The 19,605-nt window shown below is 37.0% G+C and overlaps 5 protein-coding genes and 1 non-coding gene across 7 annotated transcripts; 1 reads left to right on the forward strand and 5 right to left on the reverse strand.

Moving 5' to 3' along the window:
* Nucleotides 1–17: 17 nt before the first annotated feature.
* Nucleotides 18–825, forward strand: LOC135796696 (chromatin complexes subunit BAP18). Its single transcript, XM_065308824.1, has 4 exons — nt 18–101; nt 159–250; nt 376–474; nt 548–825. The coding sequence occupies exons 1-4, from the start codon at nt 84–86 to the stop codon at nt 756–758; spliced, it is 420 nt and encodes a 139-aa protein (XP_065164896.1). The 5' UTR covers nt 18–83; the 3' UTR covers nt 759–825.
* Nucleotides 775–1,910, reverse strand: LOC135796695 (probable RNA methyltransferase CG11342). The gene is made up of 2 exons (XM_065308823.1): nt 1,436–1,910; nt 775–1,379 (listed from the first exon to the last, which is right to left on the reverse strand). The coding sequence occupies exons 1-2, from the start codon at nt 1,661–1,663 to the stop codon at nt 831–833; spliced, it is 777 nt and encodes a 258-aa protein (XP_065164895.1). The 5' UTR covers nt 1,664–1,910; the 3' UTR covers nt 775–830.
* Nucleotides 1,911–2,573: 663 nt separating this feature from the next.
* LOC135796693 (serine protease 55-like) lies at nt 2,574–7,037 on the reverse strand. Of its 2 annotated transcripts, none has more exons than XM_065308820.1 (5): nt 6,871–7,037; nt 4,047–4,289; nt 3,588–3,995; nt 3,070–3,420; nt 2,574–3,013 (listed from the first exon to the last, which is right to left on the reverse strand). In XM_065308820.1, exons 1-5 carry the CDS (start codon nt 6,970–6,972, stop codon nt 2,687–2,689), a joined length of 1,431 nt encoding a protein of 476 aa, XP_065164892.1. In that variant the 5' UTR covers nt 6,973–7,037; the 3' UTR covers nt 2,574–2,686. The 2 variants fall into 2 exon arrangements, with proteins under 2 accessions (XP_065164892.1, XP_065164893.1); XM_065308821.1 differs by lacking the exon at nt 6,871–7,037 and adding an exon at nt 6,133–6,843.
* Nucleotides 7,038–7,561: 524 nt separating this feature from the next.
* Nucleotides 7,562–9,816, reverse strand: LOC135796694 (uncharacterized). Its single transcript, XM_065308822.1, has 4 exons — nt 9,376–9,816; nt 8,800–9,240; nt 8,193–8,331; nt 7,562–8,075 (listed from the first exon to the last, which is right to left on the reverse strand). The coding sequence occupies exons 1-4, from the start codon at nt 9,577–9,579 to the stop codon at nt 7,777–7,779; spliced, it is 1,083 nt and encodes a 360-aa protein (XP_065164894.1). The 5' UTR covers nt 9,580–9,816; the 3' UTR covers nt 7,562–7,776.
* Nucleotides 9,266–9,338, reverse strand: TRNAK-CUU (transfer RNA lysine (anticodon CUU)). Its single transcript has one exon. It is a non-coding gene; the product is annotated as a tRNA-Lys (tRNA).
* A 183-nt stretch (nt 9,817–9,999) lies between the features above and the next one.
* LOC135796692 (uncharacterized) lies at nt 10,000–19,550 on the reverse strand. The gene is made up of 9 exons (XM_065308819.1): nt 19,439–19,550; nt 19,096–19,367; nt 18,728–19,033; nt 18,467–18,659; nt 12,014–18,408; nt 11,781–11,961; nt 10,723–11,728; nt 10,409–10,657; nt 10,000–10,358 (listed from the first exon to the last, which is right to left on the reverse strand). The coding sequence occupies exons 1-9, from the start codon at nt 19,494–19,496 to the stop codon at nt 10,058–10,060; spliced, it is 8,961 nt and encodes a 2,986-aa protein (XP_065164891.1). The 5' UTR covers nt 19,497–19,550; the 3' UTR covers nt 10,000–10,057.
* Between the last annotated feature and the right edge of the window lie 55 nt (nt 19,551–19,605).

Genomic DNA, 19,605 nt, shown 5'->3' on the forward strand with positions numbered 1-19,605 from the left:
AAAATACAGCTGATGCTTGTATTCTAACCACACAGTTGGTTTGTTGTTTGTTTCTTGCAACGGAAAAATACAAATCACGCAAGATGAGCAGCGCAAATAAAGTAAAACACTGATTAATTCGATAAAACATTTAATAATACATTATTATCTGATTATAGGTAGGAGAAATCTTCACAGCTGCAGGCGCAGCCTTCAATAAACTAGGAGATTTAACAATGCAACTTCATCCAAATGCCGAATCACCAGCTGGGTAAAGTTAAAACAATTAAATTTAACCCTACAATCAATTATTTAAAGCCTTTTAAAACTAAATTCTTAATCATTTACACTCTCAGTGACCAATTATTCATATTCTTAATTCATTATGCTTCATAGAAAGTGGACAGATGAAGAAATTGAAATGTTACGCTCAGTGGTGAAAAATTTCTCAGATGGTTTACAAGATATCAGTGAACACATTAAATTACGCACGGTGTAAGTTGAAGATAATAACTTTCAATTTCTTCATGCACCTAAACACCGTTTAAAATGTTTATTTCTGTTGCAGAAACCAAATTAGAACAGCGCTTAAAAAGAAAGCATTTGAAGATGCAGGAATTCCCAACAGACAGACCCAAAGTCAACAGATGCCTCAGCAGTTGATGAAACAAGAAGTAACACTGAATATGCTGAATGCAGCTGAAACAGAAGTGGATGTTGAAGGTTTACATGAAGATGTCAAGCTGGATTTTGATGGTACAGAGGAAGTAACATCATAAAACCAATTCTCTTGCATTATTTAGGAATTAATAATTTAATTAAGTGAATATAATGATCCACAACAAAGCAATTCAATTTATCTGATCACTTGTATGTTTAAAACAGAATATTATGCGTTTCCATTCAGTTTTTGTGCTTTCAAACACTTTGATCATGTTTAATTCATTTGTAAAGAATAGTTCAATGTCTTTCACAACGTTAACCCGCATTTTTAAGGTTTTAAAGTGTTGAAATTCAATGTTTCCTTTCATTCTTTTAACTGCACTTGTGTAACATTTCCATGGCTGAGGTTCAACCACAAACATCTCACATAAAGCAGTCATATTCTTTAAAAATTCTTGCAAACCTTTGTCACCATGATTCAAATGTATCCACATTGTTGTGGAGAAACAAAAAATTGCATCAAACTTTGTTTTTTTGTTATTTTTAAGGAAGTTGTCTATTAAAAGTGTAAAATCTGATTGAGTGCAATCTGAGGTCTCAAATTGAATGTTGGAAGTTGTATAATTCTCTCTGGCTCTTTCAATTAATACTGGATCTATGTCCACAGCAAGTATTTGTAGTTTTGTTGACTGTGGAAGCTGTTTTTGTAGAAAACACATTAATTCATGTGTTAAGTTCTAAAAATCAAAGTGGTTGATATTTTAAAGTAAAATGAAAGTTTAAATATACTAACCCCTGCATTGCAGCCTATATCAAGGGCTAGGAATGTATCTTCAGTTGTGTTGGGTGTTGCTGACCAAATATGTGATGGTAAGAGTGTTATTCTATTTGAAGGCGGGTTAAATTCGTAATAATTGATAAAATTGCCATATTGCACTGCACCAGGGTTATTATTTTTAAATTGCAATTCGTTTGAACTCATTCTCAGAGTTTTTCTAATTAAAAATATAATTGAATTCATCAAGTATTAGTTTTGGAGGTTATAAATGTGGTTGATTTATAAAAACTTTATTAAATCATGTAAAAGATGCTCAGTTTGATTTAATTATTTATTAGAAATTTGAAAACAATTTTTTAGTTAATAATACTCTAAAATATTGCAAAAGAAATGCAAAAATTATATTTTTGAAAAGTTACTTCTAAAAATATCCGTCCGATGGCGCTAGGAGTATCAAAATAGGATTTATTTTATTTTATTTTATTTACTACTTATGGAAATATACCATAGCGCATTTGTAAAACTTGTAAACAACATCACACTTATCAGTGCCTGTTGCTTCTTTTGTACACTGCTCAGCCTGCGCTTGATCTTTCGGGAACATGATTGCGTTGACTTTGTCTAATTCAAAATGGCCGCTGGCATCGTTATAAACACCAAAACCGCTCATTATGCAATGCACGAAACATTTAACTGCATGATCCTCAGTGAATTTTAGTTTTGTCAAGTCATCGATGAGAGCCTGGCTAGGATTGTGATCTGCGAGACATCCAGCTGACAAGGTAATGAATTTTAACTTTGCGGATTGATCCAAGTTCTAATACACAACAAATAATAAATTACACTGGCCAAAAATACAAATTTATCACTTACCAAAAACTCTACAATACTTTTACCCTGGCTAGAATTAACCAAGGCAACAATTAGAAGTGTTTGCAGCGCAAGATGGCGGAGAGTCTTCATCTTGTTGAAAATGAATACAAAACTGATTTACTTCAACGAATAACTTGCTTTTTATGCGATGTGCAATCAATTGATGCGCAGTAATGCAATAATTATTAAATTATGCCACTTTTTCTATGTTTACCACGATGACACCTTCGTTAACAACCAGTTATAGGTCAAGGAGAAAGCGCAATAAAAACCTGATACATTTACGTAATTAATTTAATTGTGTTGTGTGCACTTTGCATCGTAATTATAAGTTAGAAATTATCTCATGGTAGCAGTTGCCCTGGCAGTTGCTTTAATAGTCTCGCTGGTTTACTAATACAGAGAGTAGCGTCGTTCGTGCGTCACCTGTGCCATCGTATGGTGGATCCAATGCAGATAATTCGAAACGTTGGCGTAAATCCCATAACGCTGCGGCTTGCCACAAGCATCGCCAAAACTGGTAATGCCTTGTACGACATATCCGGTCGGCTTGCGTCGGCGGCTCGCATCATTCCGCCATGTTCGGCACAGAAGTCCACCGCCGCTGTCACCTGCGCATGTGTCGATCTTACCGGTCGAATAACCGGCGCAAAACATGTTCTGAGAGATGTAGTAGTCGGAATATGCTGCTTTGCATGTTTGCCATTCAACTATAGGCAACTAAAACAACACATTAAGTTATTACACGTTATATAAACTTATAGGTTATGTTATACTTTAGCTTCTTGTAAAATATGATATCCGCCATTATCTCTGGATGCATCTCGTGCACCCCAGCCTAACACCGTACACTTTTGTGCTGTTTCCTGAAACTGCGGATTTTCACTCGGCAGGCAAGCAACAGGTGTCTTCACCGCACGTGCCATATACAATAAACCAATATCATTGTCAATATTCCTCTGATCGAAGCCAAAATGCCGGATAACTCTCTCAATCGGTATCTCAATCTCACCATCCGGCTCCCACAAATCAAACTCGTTGATTCGCACTTTTAACTTGCTGCGAATGCAGTGCGCTGCTGTGAGCACCCATCTTGGTGCTATTAATGTACCCGAACAGAACGCTTCCTACAAAAATATTTATGCATTATAAGGTTAAACACATCTGCAGCGCAAACAAAAGGCGAACGTGTTGGAATCTCGAGCGATGCATATATTAATAAGCGCAATGCAAAACATGAACTTGATGTATGTACGTCTCTTTGTGTTTGCTGCAGTTGGTTTGTTTTGCTTACATCGTGCTGGTTGACGACCGCAACGTGCCAAGGCCACAAGCCGCGACTAGCGTCGCGCCCGCCCTTGATCTTCAGCATCGCGTGCTTCCGCAGCGGGCGCCCACATTGCTGCTTGTATCGTGGGGTACGCGTGCCGCTGGTGTGCGCATGCGTACTAGCTACCGTCGTTGTCTTTACTGTAGTTCCAACATTCAATTGTAGGTTGTACTGTGACAGGTGATCGTTTACTTTGCGTTCACAGACTGAATTCGAATAGTAACACCATGCGTTTTGATACTTTTTTAGTTTTGAACAACGTCCTGGTTTTTTACAGACTTTATATCGTTGTGTACTGCATGATTTACTGCATTTTGACCATGCGGACCATTTGCTCCAAATGCGGGATTTATGACGATTTGGGATTCTTTCCTACAATGAAATATTATTAAAATATTATTTATTATAAAATAATTTACTTACAAAATGTTTCACTTCTTGTGATTGTTTTGTGTTTATTTGCACAACACGCATCCGCCGGCGTGATCTACGCTTGTGCCATAACCTCAAACAAATAGACTTTCTACATGGCCTCTCTTCAAGTTCTTCTACATTCGCCCAGGTGGCGTTAGTGTATAGGCGTTGCATCGTACGCTGCTGGTGACATCTCTCGCATTTGGACCATGGCGTCCATTTTGTGAACACCAACTTTGACACATCGCCACTCTGCAATCATAAATAGTTAATAGGAATGAAAAGCGAAAGAGTTAAATGGAATTGGGTCAGTAGCGTTTTAATTCGTTGTCATTCGTCACGCAAAACATGAAATGCATGTTTTGCACAGCGTAAGTACCACTTTTAGGTTAAGGACGTTTAGGTTAGGCTTCCAATGTGACATCATAAAGGTGCATTTATGATTAGTCTAATCTATAAATACAATCAATGTGTTTTTGTTTGTGTATTTCTTTTTTTAAAACACATTGCGTGGGTGTTTTCATTCATTTCCTCGTATATCACATTTATTGTCGCTTGTATCGCCTCATTGCTTTGTTTATTTATCGCATCGTTTATGAGCAAATGATCAGCGTTAAGTTTGATTTGTTGCGGATGTAGCGCGCACCTTTTTAAGTCAATTCTAGCTGCGCGGACATTTATTGCAGCGCGCGCAGCTTTCTTTTTACACGCAGAGGATGAGTGCGTGAGCGGTGGTGTAGAGAATGCGAGGGTAGAGGAACAAAAACGTTAAATAAATCTTACGATTGTGTAAAGATGTGTTTGGAGACTCGAAACACGGAAGATGTGAGTTTAGCAATTTATGAAAATTCATTTTATCGCGTTAAATAATTATGATTGTAAGTGTTTAATTTGCTGGCGTGGACAGAATTCTCGAGGTGTTAAATGTAGATATTTGCGAGAATTTCTAATTTGCGCGAAATGCATTCAGCAAATTAGCGACAGAGCGTTGACATCAAGACATCACTGCAGCTTGTGCGCGCATGGGTTACTAACACTCGTAGATCCAATGAGGAAATGTTTTGTCGTCATAATTCAATTCTCAGACTCACTACTTATTCTCCTTCTCATATTGCAGATCTCATGGTGATATAAAATACGCGCATTTTATGTCTAAGCATGTGTATTTTATAGTTGTGTAATACTTTTATTGACGTAAAGTTTTTAATGCACAAATAAAGTTGAATATTGATTTTTGGGGAATTCTGAATGAATTAGTGCATTTTACGTCAAATACGATAACATTTGACTTTTGCATTTGTAGTTTTTAAGTTAATTTATGTGTTTTTACATTTATTGATAAAGTATTGATGATATTTAAAGTGAAAACTTCTTTTGGTTTTTTTAAATTAATTTTTCTGAAGGGATAATCGTGAAACAGTTTTTAATTCATTTTAATTAGATTTATACATCTATAATACAAAAATAAATCGCAAAATCTGTTGGTAAGCGTATAACTCAACAACGCGTAGACTAATTTGTCCAATTCTTTTTTTAAAATGATTGTTAAAGTCCAAGGATGGTTTTTACGACGAGAAAAAATTGAATAATTGCCGGGAAAACCCTAAAGACAGCCTTTTTCTATAGGATAAAAGTTGGCGTTGAGATTCAATCATAGTTATAGTTAAATAGTTGAATCCGAGATGGCGCGCTGAAGTGCATTATTAGCAATTCTTTATATAATTAACTTTTTTTTAAATAAAATTCCGAATCTTATTGATAGAATTGACACATACCTACCATGTCTAGAACACGAGAGTAAAAACAAATTACATTATTAATAATAACTACGGGGATAAAATCACGTGCAAAAGTTTCACAGAATCGTGATAATCATGAATAGTGTTTAATTTATCATTTGACAAATAATTCAGAAAATAGTGCAACAAATCTGACATTGTGACATCTCGAATGTAAATTACCCTAAATCCTCCGTTATCAACAATTAAATTCTGAGATTAATTAATTTATTGCAACATTTTCCACTGAACAGGTATTAAAATCCTCTTGAATCCACTTATTTCTTATTTTTTTGATTATTTTTTAAAGTAATTACCTCATATTAATACCATTTCAATTAAAATTAATCCAAATACTTTTTCTGACTTTGCACGCGCCGCACAAAATCAAATTTTTACATCGCCTGCGATATTTTTAGGACATCATAATCCATTACAATCAATACACTTATGATTATCAGGTGATTTTGACAAGCAACTTTGCACTTTGCAATTATGACTAATAACAATTACTTAAACACAACGCGTAATCAACTTCAAGTGCAAAAAATAAATCATTCCCAGAACACACACACACGCACACATTGATATCCCAATAGATAACAAAATGATAACACTTTTTCAACAAAGAACGCTTGCAATCATCCACCTTGTGTAAACTCTTCATCGTTCAATGTCCGTTACAATGTCAATTGTCGCGACAAGCGCATTATTGTCACACGAACAAATATCACATTTCACAGCCATGAACCGCATCATCCAACAACACACGACGACATAAATCATCCTCTGATAATAACCAGAGTTTGCAATTTGCGCGATCAATTGATTAACGATTAAAACAATCACGAAATAGGTCATCATTCGCGAATCATCCGCAGGCGGAACATAAATATTTACCCGAAAAAAATCGCAAGTGAATAAAAAAAGGTACGAAATTATCCATGGCAACGGATACCTATTTTTAAAACATCCAAATTGTTTGTTTTAATAGGTGTTAAAGACCTATTCAACGCTGTTATGTTTACACGTGTTTAAACAATTCGTACACTTACCAAATTTTTCGCGCGTATGCCATCGATTTTAATCACGGTTTGCTCCGCGATACAAAGCGAAATAAAAACGAGCGAAAATAGCAATAAATACTTTTTAAACATGTTCACTTAAAACCTAGTATTATCACGTTATTATAGTAATTAAGTACGAATAACTATTAATATTTTAATACTGCATGTTGTGCGTTTATCTGGCGATGATTGCATTTATCGATATCGACGTGGTGTTATCACAGACATTTAGAATATTTATTTTGTTTCTATCACGAAACGCACGTGTATTTTTTATTATTAAATGAAAAACTCAATTTTTATTATTTTGATGAATATAATTAATGTGTAGTTAGATTTAATTAGTAATAACAAGTGTATTAGTTTCACTGGTTTGTTTAATTACAAGTATTATAAAAGCTATGATGAGTTAAGTGTTAATTGATTTGCTATAAATAAGTTTAATTGGCAATTCGCGATGTTCGCGATCCACGACGACGACGACGCGCACCACACGAACACGTGGCTCGTACTGACTTACAACTAACGACGCTGAGCTTAACTTATCGTACGCTTTGCTGCGACGCAAGTGACTTAAAGCTACTCACACATTCTTTTCGACTGCAGCATGTTATGTTCCACTTTCGGCGTGTAGGTGGATGGTGTTTTAATTTACAATTCACCATTTTACAATTTCCAATTGAATTTTCAATTGAATCTATTTTAAATTTAAAGGTTTTACAGGCTCCAAAGTTCGCTCTGTGGGTATTTTAGTGCAGGTATAAATCTTACAAACAAGTTAAAAGAAAGAAAAAATAATGATGTCGGACGGGTGCAGGCAATAAACTACCTGTTTTCAGTTTTTACCTGCACTCAAACTGCAGCAACAAAAAATTGAATTATTTTTTATACAACTTATTGGAAATCAATCATTTTGGTGTCTTCCATTGTGGGATTAGCGATGATGTTGTTGAATATTTCACTATCGCGATCGATGACGATCGTGCCGAGTAGATGCTTTTGTTGCATTGCATTGCGGCACTTGAGTTTGACGATCACTTTCGTCTTGTCCAGATTGTAGTTGTTGATGGTGGTGATCATCGTCGCCGAGTCTTTCTCGATGCGCATGCTGATCGTTGGCGCGAAGGTGTCACCCTTCCATTTGGACACGACTACGTCGTATTCGTGCGTTGCCATTTTCAAATATAAATTACCTGTAAGTGGAGTTGTTGTATTTTTTATATTTTTTTGTTTGGCGGTTGGAAATGCACCAGCGGAAAAAAGTGACGCGCATAAAAGCGTATTTTTAGAGTGGTCGTGAATGAACTCACCGCCCAGTTGCTCGTGCGATTGCATTGTCGCCATGCTGCATCTAAATTTGGTGAGCGAGATCTGCAGCATGTCGTTGCGGCCGTCTTCGCTGTTGGAGTACTTCATTGATATCTCTAGGCTTCCTTTTTTGCTTTCACGCTAAAAAAAAAACAAGAAAATAGTAAATTTAGTTGTAAAATGATTTTTTAAAATTTTTTGAGGTTAGACAAATTATTCTGGGGTTTTGAGAAGGCGCAAATACTATAAATTAAAAATTACAAAAGATTTTTCAAAATTTCTTAATTTTTTGTTGAAAAAATGGCAGATTATGAATTTTTTGTAAATTTTCTGTTTTGAAAACCTTTTTTAATTAAAATATGTATTAGAAAATGTGCCAAAATATATTTTGGTATCAAAAGTCATGTTTTTCTTTTGAAATATTGATTTTTTGATAAAGTTTAACTCAAAAAACCATTAATTTTTGGCAAATTCTAAAATTTTAAAAATGTCCGCTTAAAAAAAAGCATATTTTATCAAACAATTTCTAAAAAACACACTTCAAAAACCAACTGAAATCCTATTAAGCCCAAATTACCACCAATAACAATTTAAATATTTAATACTTACTGATTTGATTTCACTGCCTGTTAGAGTCTTAATTGTCCTCCATATATCCGGCGTGTAAAAAGCACCACCTTTACCACGATCAGTAAAAATACTCCTATCCAAACTGAATGAAATAGCACCAATTGTACGACGACTATTTAGCGAGAACCGATCCACAGACTCAGAACGATTGACTTTAGATCGTAGTTTAACATCGGAATCACTACCACCACTGATTAAAGCCCCTATCTGGTTCCTCATAGACAATTGTTTAGTGACAGGTTTTCTTTGCTTCCCAGCAGCACCTCCCAAATCAGCATAAATCGTAAAAGTGACAAATTTCCCCACGAATTGACCCATGTGTGAAATCCCAGCCGGAAACAAAAAATGCTCATCAAAGCAAGGACTTGCAGAAGGTAACACAGTGGTTTCAAATTTTTCTTTACCAGGATAAAGTTTTACCTGAAAAAAATTTTATGAAAAGTGTCGCCCAACGTGGGGCTCGAACCCACGACCCTGAGATTAAGAGTCTCATGCTCTACCGACTGAGCTAGCCGGGCATGCGTAGAACACAAAATTCTATTCAAATCAGCTTACTTTAACAAGATATCCTTTGGGTTTAACACTGCCAATAGTAGTTGGCAGATTCCTCGCTGCAATCACTCTCACACCAACACTTTTCCGCTCCTGATAATATAAAATTTTGAAACCCAATTGCGGTTCTCCCAATGGATCACTCCCATCAGCCCCCTCGGCTGGACTCAACGTCAACGCTGTTTTTATTTTTTCAAACCAACTCATTTCAACGTTTTGGATTACAATTGTTGATCACTTGAATGTCGACTGATCTCAAGTGGACATTGAGTTGAAACTGGAAGCACACAGACTTTAAATTAATGCGGCCGCGCCGCCGCCTCGCGTTTTGTTCCCTAACAATTCAACTGTGGCTATGGAGTTAAATTGATTAATGATTTAATGATCAGCGTGCTCGGCCCGAACGCATGCAACTGCCTTCGCCTTCATGTGACACAGTTTACACACTTGAAGAAACTTTCGAGGCGTTTTCAATCGTGATAAGATAAGATTTGCTAATTTAGGATAACTCAGCGCTGTTATCAGCATGCTGATGCATCAAATTGTGTGCAATTTCGTTAATCTAGCAAGTTTAAACAATTTTTACGATCGGGAAAAATGGTAACGACATTAAACGAGATTAGCAGATAGACTTAAGTATTATATTAGTTTTACGTTTAATTTACATGCGTTAAGTACGATTAGGTTATATTGATGCGTCGGAATCATGCGGGTCGTCGAACAATATCGAATGGCGGACCTCCTTGTTGAAGCTCACAGATTTCGACGTGCCTTCAGTCATGACAGAATCAAGGTCATCATCAACGGGTGGTTTGTAGGGTGGGAGCGTGCTTTGAACAGATTGGGTATCGATATCGGCAATCTCTAAGATCTCATCAACCGTAGCTGGTGAAGGTGAAGGGTTGAGGGGATAACCTGTTGCACGTCGTTCAATTCTTTTAGACAGCATACCATCACTGATACGAGCCGGGTGTTTGACAAATTCTCTAAAAACAAAAATTACTTCAAGGTCATCAATAATTCATCAAATATTTACATCTTTTGCAGGTCACTTTCTTCTTCTTTTTCTTCAGGAGGTGGGGAGGGGGCAGATGGGGGAGTAGGGAATACTGGTGGTAATGGTGCGGGTTTCTTCTTGTAACCAAACACTGGGGAACTGCCTGCGCTTGATTTCTCCTCCACTTTGGAATCAGGTAGGTCTTCAGTTGTTTTGATGGATCCGGATGAAACACTAGGAGATGATTCGTTGTCCAAATTTGACCTGTACGGAATACTGTTGCTATTTCTGGAGATAAATAATAATAATAATAATAAGGTTATCTTAATAGAGATTATTAATATTGGGCTTACTTCATTCGTCGATACAAGAAAGCTCCTCCAATAAGAACAGCAACCAGCATAACACTTATGATAGATACAGCTACGATCAAACCAACGTTATCATCAGAAGACCCGGGAGATCCTTCATCACTGCTAATGACTGTTGTGCTAGTAACAACCACGTTTTCTGTGTCTACAAACAAAGCTTTTATCTCGGTCAAAGTTAAAGGTTCCTTGGTTTCGTCCAAGGCGTAGATGATAGCGTTCAAGGTTCGTGTGGGAGCTTCGGTGGTGTCACGGATATGGCGCTGGAAGGGATTAGCCATTGTTACAGGAGCATTCTGGTACATCTTGTTTACGAATAACAGATGCACCGTTGCTTTGTCAGTGGAGACTGATGCAAGGAAGGATTCCACCTCGTCGATTTTCTTATTTACTGTGATTGTAGCCATGTGGTCGGTATCCAACAAGATGACCCCCAATATCATTGGAACACAATGTTCAGGTTGGCCTTCAGCGTTTGAATCGCAGGCTTGTACAGTGTACACTTGATCACTGTCATCATACATGGCATTCGTGGGATATACTTCTCCACTCTCGCCATTCACCTCCAATTGATCAGGACTCAGAGACGAATATGTAATTTTACCAAAATTACCATCTGCTGAATCTGCATCGGTCGCGTGTAATTTTACCAGGTATGGCGGTTGGATATAATTCACCAGGTTTTTGTTGGGATAACCCACAACACGCGTGGTGTCCATTATTGGAGAGTTATTATTTATATCTTCAATTTTTACGGATATGATGGTCTTGTGGGGTTCATTGGGAGTGTACTGTTCTTTCATTGCAATACCTTCAATTATCTCACGTTTGTGTCGAGATGATTCAGGAGGGCATTTACCATCTCCAATGTCGGCAAGTTTCTTTTGTTGGACTATGACCGTAAATTGGGGTACCTCCATTTCTAATAACTTGGGTTCTTCACGAATGAATTGGCGGCATTTTACATCACCATTGTCGATATAGAAGATATCTGTAATAATGATATATTTTATGTTTGTTTCAAGAGGTCTTTTTGTATGTACCTTCAATTTCCGGGATATATTCCTCTATACAGAAACCATACTCTTCTTCAGCAAACGCGGGTTTCGGCAAGACAAGTTGATCTGTTTTTTGATCTTCTGGGAGTGTTATAATAACATGGGAATAGTCTGTTTTGTAATCCAGAATGGGTTGGTCTTCATCTCTTATAATGACCAATACCAACTGATAAAATACGTGATTAAATTTAGGTTTTACCAGATTTACTGTTACTTACCGGTGCTTCAGCTGTTTTCTTGCTATGACTTCCTGTGGCTGTTATTTCCAGTTCAAGAATTCCCACGGGTAGACGTTGCGTCACAATTACAACTCCAGTTGTAGGGTCAATGGATACCCCTGTTATTCCTGTTAATTCATAGGTGATCTCGTCTTGAGTGTCTTTGCTTGTTGCTTTCATCGTGACAACCTCCCAATTTGTAACCTGGTCTTCAATTTTGCTGTGGGCGATTTTGTACTCTTCGAAGCTAATGCCTGAAGGTACCTCTTCAGTATCTCTTATGATTTCTAAGGATACTATGGTGAAGCCTTCATCATCTGTAGTTGTGGCAATTATTGGGAAGGAAACCATCTTTACACTCTCATCAAAATCTGCACCTGTTGTTACAGTTAACACGAATTCCTTATCGGTGACAACTTCTGTGATTGTGAATTCAGATGTGCTGGGGTCTTCGCTATCCAGGTCGACGTGAATATTGGATTGTCCAGAAGTAATCGTAATTGGACCATTGTTCAAAGTTATTTTCCATTCCTTGTTGATTTCTTGTTGCAACCTGCCTGAGTACAACGCGTTGGAGAATTTGATAGGGTTAGGTGATGGTGGGTCACCTCCAGCGTTATGGGCAATGGTTAATATAATAGTAGTTTCTGCCGTAGACCCAGTTGATGTCATGGCTGTAAGAATGAAAGTGACTACGTTCAATTCAATATTATCTCCAATTTTCGTAATTTGAATCTGTTCTTCTTCCGAATCCCAAACAACCTCAAAATACTCAGCGTATTTATCAACACTCAAATCTGGTATTCCTTCGTATTCAACCAGTGCTGGATTTTCATCAGAGAATGCCACGTTTCCATCAATATCAACATTGCCCTCATAGGATGTTTGTGTGAACTTGATCTCAGGTTCCGCAGGTTGTTGTGGTACATCAAATACAATTGTGGCAGTTCCCTTTGTTCTATCAGTGTGAGTAGCGGTTATAGTCAGTATCATAACACTGGTAGTTATTTGTTTAAAGTTAGGTTTAACATTTAATTCAACAGCTTTTCCTTTGCATGATGGCGTGAAGATATCATCTGGATCTAAAGTTAGCTGCATTTGTGAACAATCTTCTTTTATTTCTATTTCTGGATCTTCTGTAATTTCTTCATTGTTAAAAGTGCCTTCATAGTAGATTTTAGTGAATTCAATTGGTGGTGGAGTTGTGGTGTCTTGCTCGATGTTTAACAAAATCGCTGTCTTTGCTTCATCTCCTTTGGTTGTTGTGGCTGTGATAAAGAAAATTACAGCCTTCATATCATCAGGAAGGGATTTTTTCACTGTAATTTTTATTGTACCACTTGATTCCCAATCAAGTTCAAAGTTCTCTTTATGTTGGTCAATCTTCAAAGTTGGTTTTTCGGTCGCACCAGTTAGTTTCGGATCCTCAGAGGTAAATGATATTTTGTTATCGATTGCAATAGTGCCTTCATACTTTGGCTGTGTAAACTCTATTTCCCCAGGTTCTGTATCCTGTTTAACGTCAAGCACGATGGTAGTTGAACCTGCTTTGTCTCCTTCCGTAACAGTCAAGATAAGTGTTAGATATTGGTCAGTGATTGAAACAAAGTCCTCTGTTACTGTAATGGTAATCACAGTACCGCTGCATTCAGCTTTGAATTTGTTGTTATCCAAAACAAGATCCATGCTTTCACAATTTGAAACTGTTTCTATCTTTGGATCAATGTCAATCGTATTTTCGTTATCAAAAGAACCAATGTAGTAGTTTTCCTTAAACTCGATGATTGATGCTGGATCCTTTGGTTCAATATCCAAAACAATTACAGTTTGATCAGTGGTACCATCACCTAGCTTGGCTTGTAAAATGAATCTTGCTACTGCCATGTCTGAAGGAAGTACTCCGTCGACTGTTATTACTATCTTGTCTGTATCCCATACGGCCTTGAAATTAGAGTCGGCTGTTTCAATAGATATAGTTGGAGTTTCATTCCAATTTTCCAAGGAAGGCTCTTCTCCGTTATCAAACTTCACGTTGTTCTTTGTATCAACACTTCCCTGATATAAGGTCTTTGTAAACTTCATCTTAGGTTCCTCAGGTTGTTGTGGTGTATTAAATACAATTGTGGCTGTACCCTTCGCTCTATCAGTAGCAGTAGCAGTTATAGTCAATACCAAAGGATCGGATGATACTGCTTTAATGGTAGGATTAACTGCCAACTCAACAGACTTTCCGTTGCAGGATGCCGTGAAAATGTCACTTGGATCTAAAGTTAGCTGCATTTGTGAACAATCTTCTTTTAACTCAATTTCTGGATCAACTGTAATTTCTTCATTGTTAAAAGTGCCTTCATAGTAGATTTTAGTGAATTCTATGGGTGGTAGAGTTGTGGTGTCTTGTTCGATGTTTAACAAAATCGCTGTCTTTGCTTCATCTCCTTTGGTTGTTTTGGCTGTCATAATAAAAATTGCTGCCTTCAAATCAGCAGGAAGGGGCTTGCTTACAGTAATTTTTATGGTACCACTATCTTCCCAAACAAGTTCAAAGTTATCTTTATGTTGGTCAATCGTCAAAGTTGTTTCTTCTTCGGATGCACCAGTTAGTTTCGGATCTTCAGAGGTAAATGATATTTCCTTATTGATTGCGATGGTTCCTTCATACTTCGGCTGTGTAAACTCTATTTCCCCAGTTGGTGGATTTGGTTGGACGTCAAGCACGATGGTAGTTGAACCTGTCTTGTCTCCTTCCGTAACAGTCAAAATAAGTGTTAGATATTGGTCAGTGGTTGGAACGAATTTCTCTGTTACTGTAACGGTAATCAGAGTACCGCTGCATTCAGCTTTGAATTTATCGTTATTGAATTCGTCGTCATTCAAAACAAGATCCATGCTTTCACAATTTGTAACTGTTTCTATCATTGGATCAATGTCAATAGTATTTTTGTTATCGAAAGAACCAATGTAGTAGTTTTCCTTAAACTTGATGATTGATGCTGGATCCTTTGGTTCAATGTCCAGAACAATTGCAGTTTGATCAGTGGTACCATCAGCTAGCTTGGCTTGTAAAATGAATCTTGCTACTGTCATGTCTGAAGGAAGTACTCCTTCGACTGTTATTACTATCTGGTCTGTATCCCATACGGCCTTGAAATTAGAGTCGGCTGTTTCAATAGATATAGTTGGAGTTTCATTCAAATTTTCCAAGGAAGGCTCTTTTCCGCTATTAAATTTTACGTTGTTCATCGTATCAACAGTTCCCTGATATAAGGTTTCTGTAAACTTCATCTTAGGTTCCTCAGGTTGTTGTGGTATATCAAATACAATTGTGGCTGTACCCTTCGCTCTATCAGTAGCAGTAGCAGTTATAGTCAATACCAAAGGATCGGATGATACTGCTTTAATGGTAGGATTAACTGCCAACACAACAGACTTTCCGTTGCAGGATGGCGTGAAAATGTCACTTGGATCTAAAGTTAGCTGCATTTGTGAACAATCTTCTTTTAACTCAATTTCTGGATCAACTGTAATTTCTTCATTGTTAAAAGTGCCTTCATAGTAGATTTTAGTGAATTCTATGGGTGGTAGAGTTGTGGTGTCTTGTTCGATGTTTAACAAAATCGCTGTCTTTGCTTCATCTCCTTTGGTTGTTTTGGCTGTCATAATAAAAATTGCTGCCTTCAAATCAGCAGGAAGGGGCTTGCTTACACTAATTTTTATGGTACCACTATCTTCCCAAACAAGTTCAAAGTTATCTTTATGTTGGTCAATCGTCAAAGTTGTTTCTTCTTCGGATGCACCAGTTAGTTTCGGATCTTCAGAGGTAAATGATATTTCCTTATTGATTGCGATGGTTCCTTCATACTTCGGCTGTGTAAACTCTATTTCCCCAGTTGGTGGATTTGGTTGGACGTCAAGCACGATGGTAGTTGAACCTGTCTTGTCTCCTTCCGTAACAGTCAAAATAAGTGTTAGATATTGGTCAGTGGTTGGAACGAATTTCTCTGTTACTGTAACGGTAATCAGAGTACCGCTGCATTCAGCTTTGAATTTATCGTTATTGAATTCGTCGTCATTCAAAACAAGATCCATGCTTTCACAATTTGTAACTGTTTCTATCATTGGATCAATGTCAATAGTATTTTTGTTATCGAAAGAACCAATGTAGTAGTTTTCCTTAAACTTGATGATTGATGCTGGATCCTTTGGTTCAATGTCCAGAACAATTGCAGTTTGATCAGTGGTACCATCAGCTAGCTTGGCTTGTAAAATGAATCTTGCTACTGTCATGTCTGAAGGAAGTACTCCTTCGACTGTTATTACTATCTTGTCTGTATCCCATACGGCCTTGAAATTAGGGTCAGCTGGTTCAATAGATATAGATGGATTTTCATTCAAATTTTCCAAGGAAGGTTCTTCTCCGCTATTAAACTTCACGTTGTTCTTTGTATCAACAGTTCCCTGATATAAGGTCTTTGTAAACTTCATCTTAGGTTCCTCAGGTTGTTGTGGTATATCAAATACAATTGTGGCTGTACCCTTCGCTCTATCAGTAGCAGTAGCAGTTATAGTCAATACCAAAGGATCGGATGATACTGCTTTAATGGTAGGATTAACTGCCAACACAACAGACTTTCCGTTGCAGGATGGCGTGAAAATGTCACTTGGATCTAAAGTTAGCTGCATTTGTGAACAATCTTCTTTTAACTCAATTTCTGGATCAACTGTAATTTCTTCATTGTTAAAAGTGCCTTCATAGTAGATTTTAGTGAATTCTATGGGTGGTAGAGTTGTGGTGTCTTGTTCGATGTTTAACAAAATCGCTGTCTTTGCTTCATCTCCTGTGGTTGTTTTGGCTGTCATAATGAAAGTTACGGCTTTCCAAGTATGAGGAAAATATTTTTCTACTGTTATTTTTATTGTACCACTTTCTTCCAAATCAAGTTTGAAGTATTCTTCATGTTCGTCAATCCTCAAAGTTGCTTTTTCGAATGCACCAGTTAGTTTCGGATCCTCAGAGGTAAATGATATTTCCTTATTGATTGCGATGGTTCCTTCATACTTCGGCTGTGTAAACTCTATTTCCCCAGGTTCTGTATCCTGTTTGACGTCAAGCACGATGGTAGTTGAACCTGTCTTGTCTCCTTCCGTAACAGTCAACATAAGTTTTAGATATTGGTCATTAGTTTGAAAGTCCTCCATTACTGTTATAGTAATTACAGTACCGCTGCATTCAGCTTTGAATTTGTCTTTGAATTTGTTCAAAACAAGATCCATGCTTTCACAATTCGTAACTGTTTCTATCTTTGGATCAATGTCAATAGTATTTTTGTTATCGAAAGAACCAATGTAGTAGTTTTCCTTAAACTTGATGATTGATGCTGGATCCTTTGGTTCAATGTCCAGAACAATTGCAGTTTGATCAGTGGTACCATCAGCTAGCTTGGCTTGCAAAATGAATGTTGCTACTGTCATCTCTGAAGGAAGTACTCCGTCGACTGTTATTACTATCTTGTCTGTATCCCATACGGCCTTAAAATTAGAATCGGCTGTTTCAATAGATATAGTTGGAGTTTCACTCAAATTTTCCAAGGATGGTCCTTCTCCGTTATCAAAATTCACGTTGTTCTTGGTATCAACAGTTCCTTGATATACGCGCTCTTTGAACTTGACTTGCACTTCCGGTTTCTGCTCCACGTTAAGGAGTAAAGTCACGCTACCTTTCTCTTTGCTACTAACAATCTCAGCAGTTAACGTAAGTAAGAGATATGGGTCAGTTATCGGTTTAAAGTTGGGTGTTGTTGAAAGAGTAATGATATTACCCGTACACTTTGCTTCGATCTCATCATTCCTTTCCGTATCAAACGTCATCGTGTCACAGGGTTTTGTTGTTTCTATATTAGGAGTAAACGTTATTTGCTTATCCAAAGCAATTGTGCCTTCGTAATTAATCTCAGTAAATTTAATTGGGTTTAAAGTCGATTGGATTATAACGTCCACGGATATCTTATCCTTTTCATCATCCTCTTTATAAACATGTATTTTGGTCTTCAACATTGTTTCTTGAAAATCACTCACCAGTTCACAACTAATGGTTTTGTCCTTATTAGAACAAATAAGTTGATCAGAATCGCATTTAAATTTATCATCATTTCCAGTATTCAGTAGCTTGATATTCAATCCCAGCGGCGCGCCTGGAGTATATTCAACAACGTAGGCGTTTTGTTCAAATTGTTTCGAAACAATAGAAATCAACAATGCGGCTGAAGAAACTGTCTGGCCACCCTGAATCGCATTCAATTCCAGATTCAAAACGGATTTTCCATAAGGCAATTGACACGCTGTGCTTTTAACTTCAACTTCTACATCAGCATATGTAGCGACAAAACAATCACTGTGATCTAAATTTTAAATATTTATTACATAATGATATTAAACAAGATAAAAGAAGCATACAACCTCCGGTAACTGTAAATGTTGTATCTGCATGATCAGCAATCTTAGCCTTCAAAGAAAATCCTAGTGGTGCTTCATCAATTCGGAATTCGCCGGTGTAAGTAGTTTCTTCGAATTCAATCATACTGGTACTTTCATCTTTTTTAATATCAATTTCAATGGTTATTGATTTTTCAGTTGCCTGTGCAGGTTTATCCTAGTTTTCAAGAATATTGAAGGTATAGTCAGATTATTTTTGAAAAGGTGTGAAATTGAAATACTTACAGTAACAGTAATTGTCAAAGTCTCTGGCTGAGTTATCGTCACTGTCGGTTTCATGGAAAGCTTAAACTGTTTGTTCATTCCTGAATCTCCCAACTTTTCTGCAAGTACCTCAAAATTGGAATTTGAGATGGCGACGTCCAAATCCACATTGTATACATCGATATCTTGAAATATGATTTCTTGCAGCAAGTTCAAGTCGATTACAGGGAAGGGCATTGGCAGGGTATACTCGATTTTATTACCATTACAACCTTTTATACACTCAGGATTGTAAATATTAGCAAACTCTAGCTTTATTGTAAGACCCTACAACAATATAACACAAAATTTAAAATTTCTATTTTTAAATTTATTAAATGTGTACTTACGTCTTTTGTTGTGTCAACGCCATTGCATTTATAAGCCAAATTATAATCCAAACTTCTTGCATTAGGCGTGGATTCTGTTGATTCATGATAAGTTTTCATCTCTTGTAAAGTAATTTCTACTTTATTTTCTCCATCTTTTATCTCAAATTTGATGTGTTGGGCATGAAGACCGGTAATTTGAATGTTTTCGATATTTCCGGTATACTCAAGTTTGATGCTTTCACCATCCGCTGGTATAAGTTGAACATCTTTTAAATTAAGTACACAATCATCTATTAAAAAGAAAAACGAATTTTTTTAAATAAATTATTTGGATATTTTTTGTAATTTTATGATAATATACCTTGTGCATGGGCTCGCCCTAGGAGGCAGAGCGCCACGCATGCAAGCAACAGCTTCATGGTGAGCTAATTGGCGAAATCACCTAGTACTCATCACTGGCGCAACGTTTGCGCACGACTAACGCATCTCGCAAATGCGCAAATGTATTAGAAAAAAAATAATCCGGCT

The sequence above is a fragment of the Atheta coriaria genome, unplaced genomic scaffold, assembly GCF_025399875.1.
Source record: "Atheta coriaria isolate IRGN ID8LTWV9N9 unplaced genomic scaffold, Caltech_Dcor_3.1 hic_scaffold_7_pilon, whole genome shotgun sequence".
NCBI classification, from domain to species: domain Eukaryota; kingdom Metazoa; phylum Arthropoda; class Insecta; order Coleoptera; family Staphylinidae; genus Dalotia; species Dalotia coriaria.

Bases quoted from the DNA above. Each gene is read 5' to 3' on its own strand.
- LOC135796693 (XM_065308820.1), bottom strand. From the start codon at position 6,972: ATGTTTAAAAAGTATTTATTGCTATTTTCGCTCGTTTTTATTTCGCTT. The intron at 3,996-4,046 runs GTAAGTAAATTA...ATTTCATTGTAG, and splicing joins CACAAGAAGTGAAACATTTT to GAAAGAATCCCAAATCGTCA. The intron at 3,014-3,069 runs GTATAACATAAC...GTGTTGTTTTAG, and splicing joins ATATTTTACAAGAAGCTAAA to TTGCCTATAGTTGAATGGCA.
- LOC135796696 (XM_065308824.1), top strand. The intron at 251-375 runs GTAAAGTTAAAA...TATGCTTCATAG, and splicing joins AATGCCGAATCACCAGCTGG to AAAGTGGACAGATGAAGAAA. The intron at 475-547 runs GTAAGTTGAAGA...TTTCTGTTGCAG, and splicing joins CACATTAAATTACGCACGGT to AAACCAAATTAGAACAGCGC.
- LOC135796694 (XM_065308822.1), bottom strand. From the start codon at position 9,579: ATGAGTTGGTTTGAAAAAATAAAAACAGCGTTGACGTTGAGTCCAGCC. The intron at 8,332-8,799 runs GTAAGTATTAAA...TTTTTTTTTTAG, and splicing joins CAGGCAGTGAAATCAAATCA to CGTGAAAGCAAAAAAGGAAG. The intron at 8,076-8,192 runs GTGAGTTCATTC...CTCCACTTACAG, and splicing joins ATCGCACGAGCAACTGGGCG to GTAATTTATATTTGAAAATG.
- LOC135796695 (XM_065308823.1), bottom strand. From the start codon at position 1,663: ATGAATTCAATTATATTTTTAATTAGAAAAACTCTGAGAATGAGTTCA. The intron at 1,380-1,435 runs GTTAGTATATTT...TTTGATTTTTAG, and splicing joins ATATAGGCTGCAATGCAGGG to AACTTAACACATGAATTAAT.
- LOC135796692 (XM_065308819.1), bottom strand. From the start codon at position 19,496: ATGAAGCTGTTGCTTGCATGCGTGGCGCTCTGCCTCCTAGGGCGAGCC. The intron at 11,962-12,013 runs GTAAGTAACAGT...GTATTTTATCAG, and splicing joins AGAAAACAGCTGAAGCACCG to TTGGTATTGGTCATTATAAG. The intron at 10,658-10,722 runs GTAAGCCCAATA...ATTTATCTCCAG, and splicing joins TTCTTGTATCGACGAATGAA to AAATAGCAACAGTATTCCGT.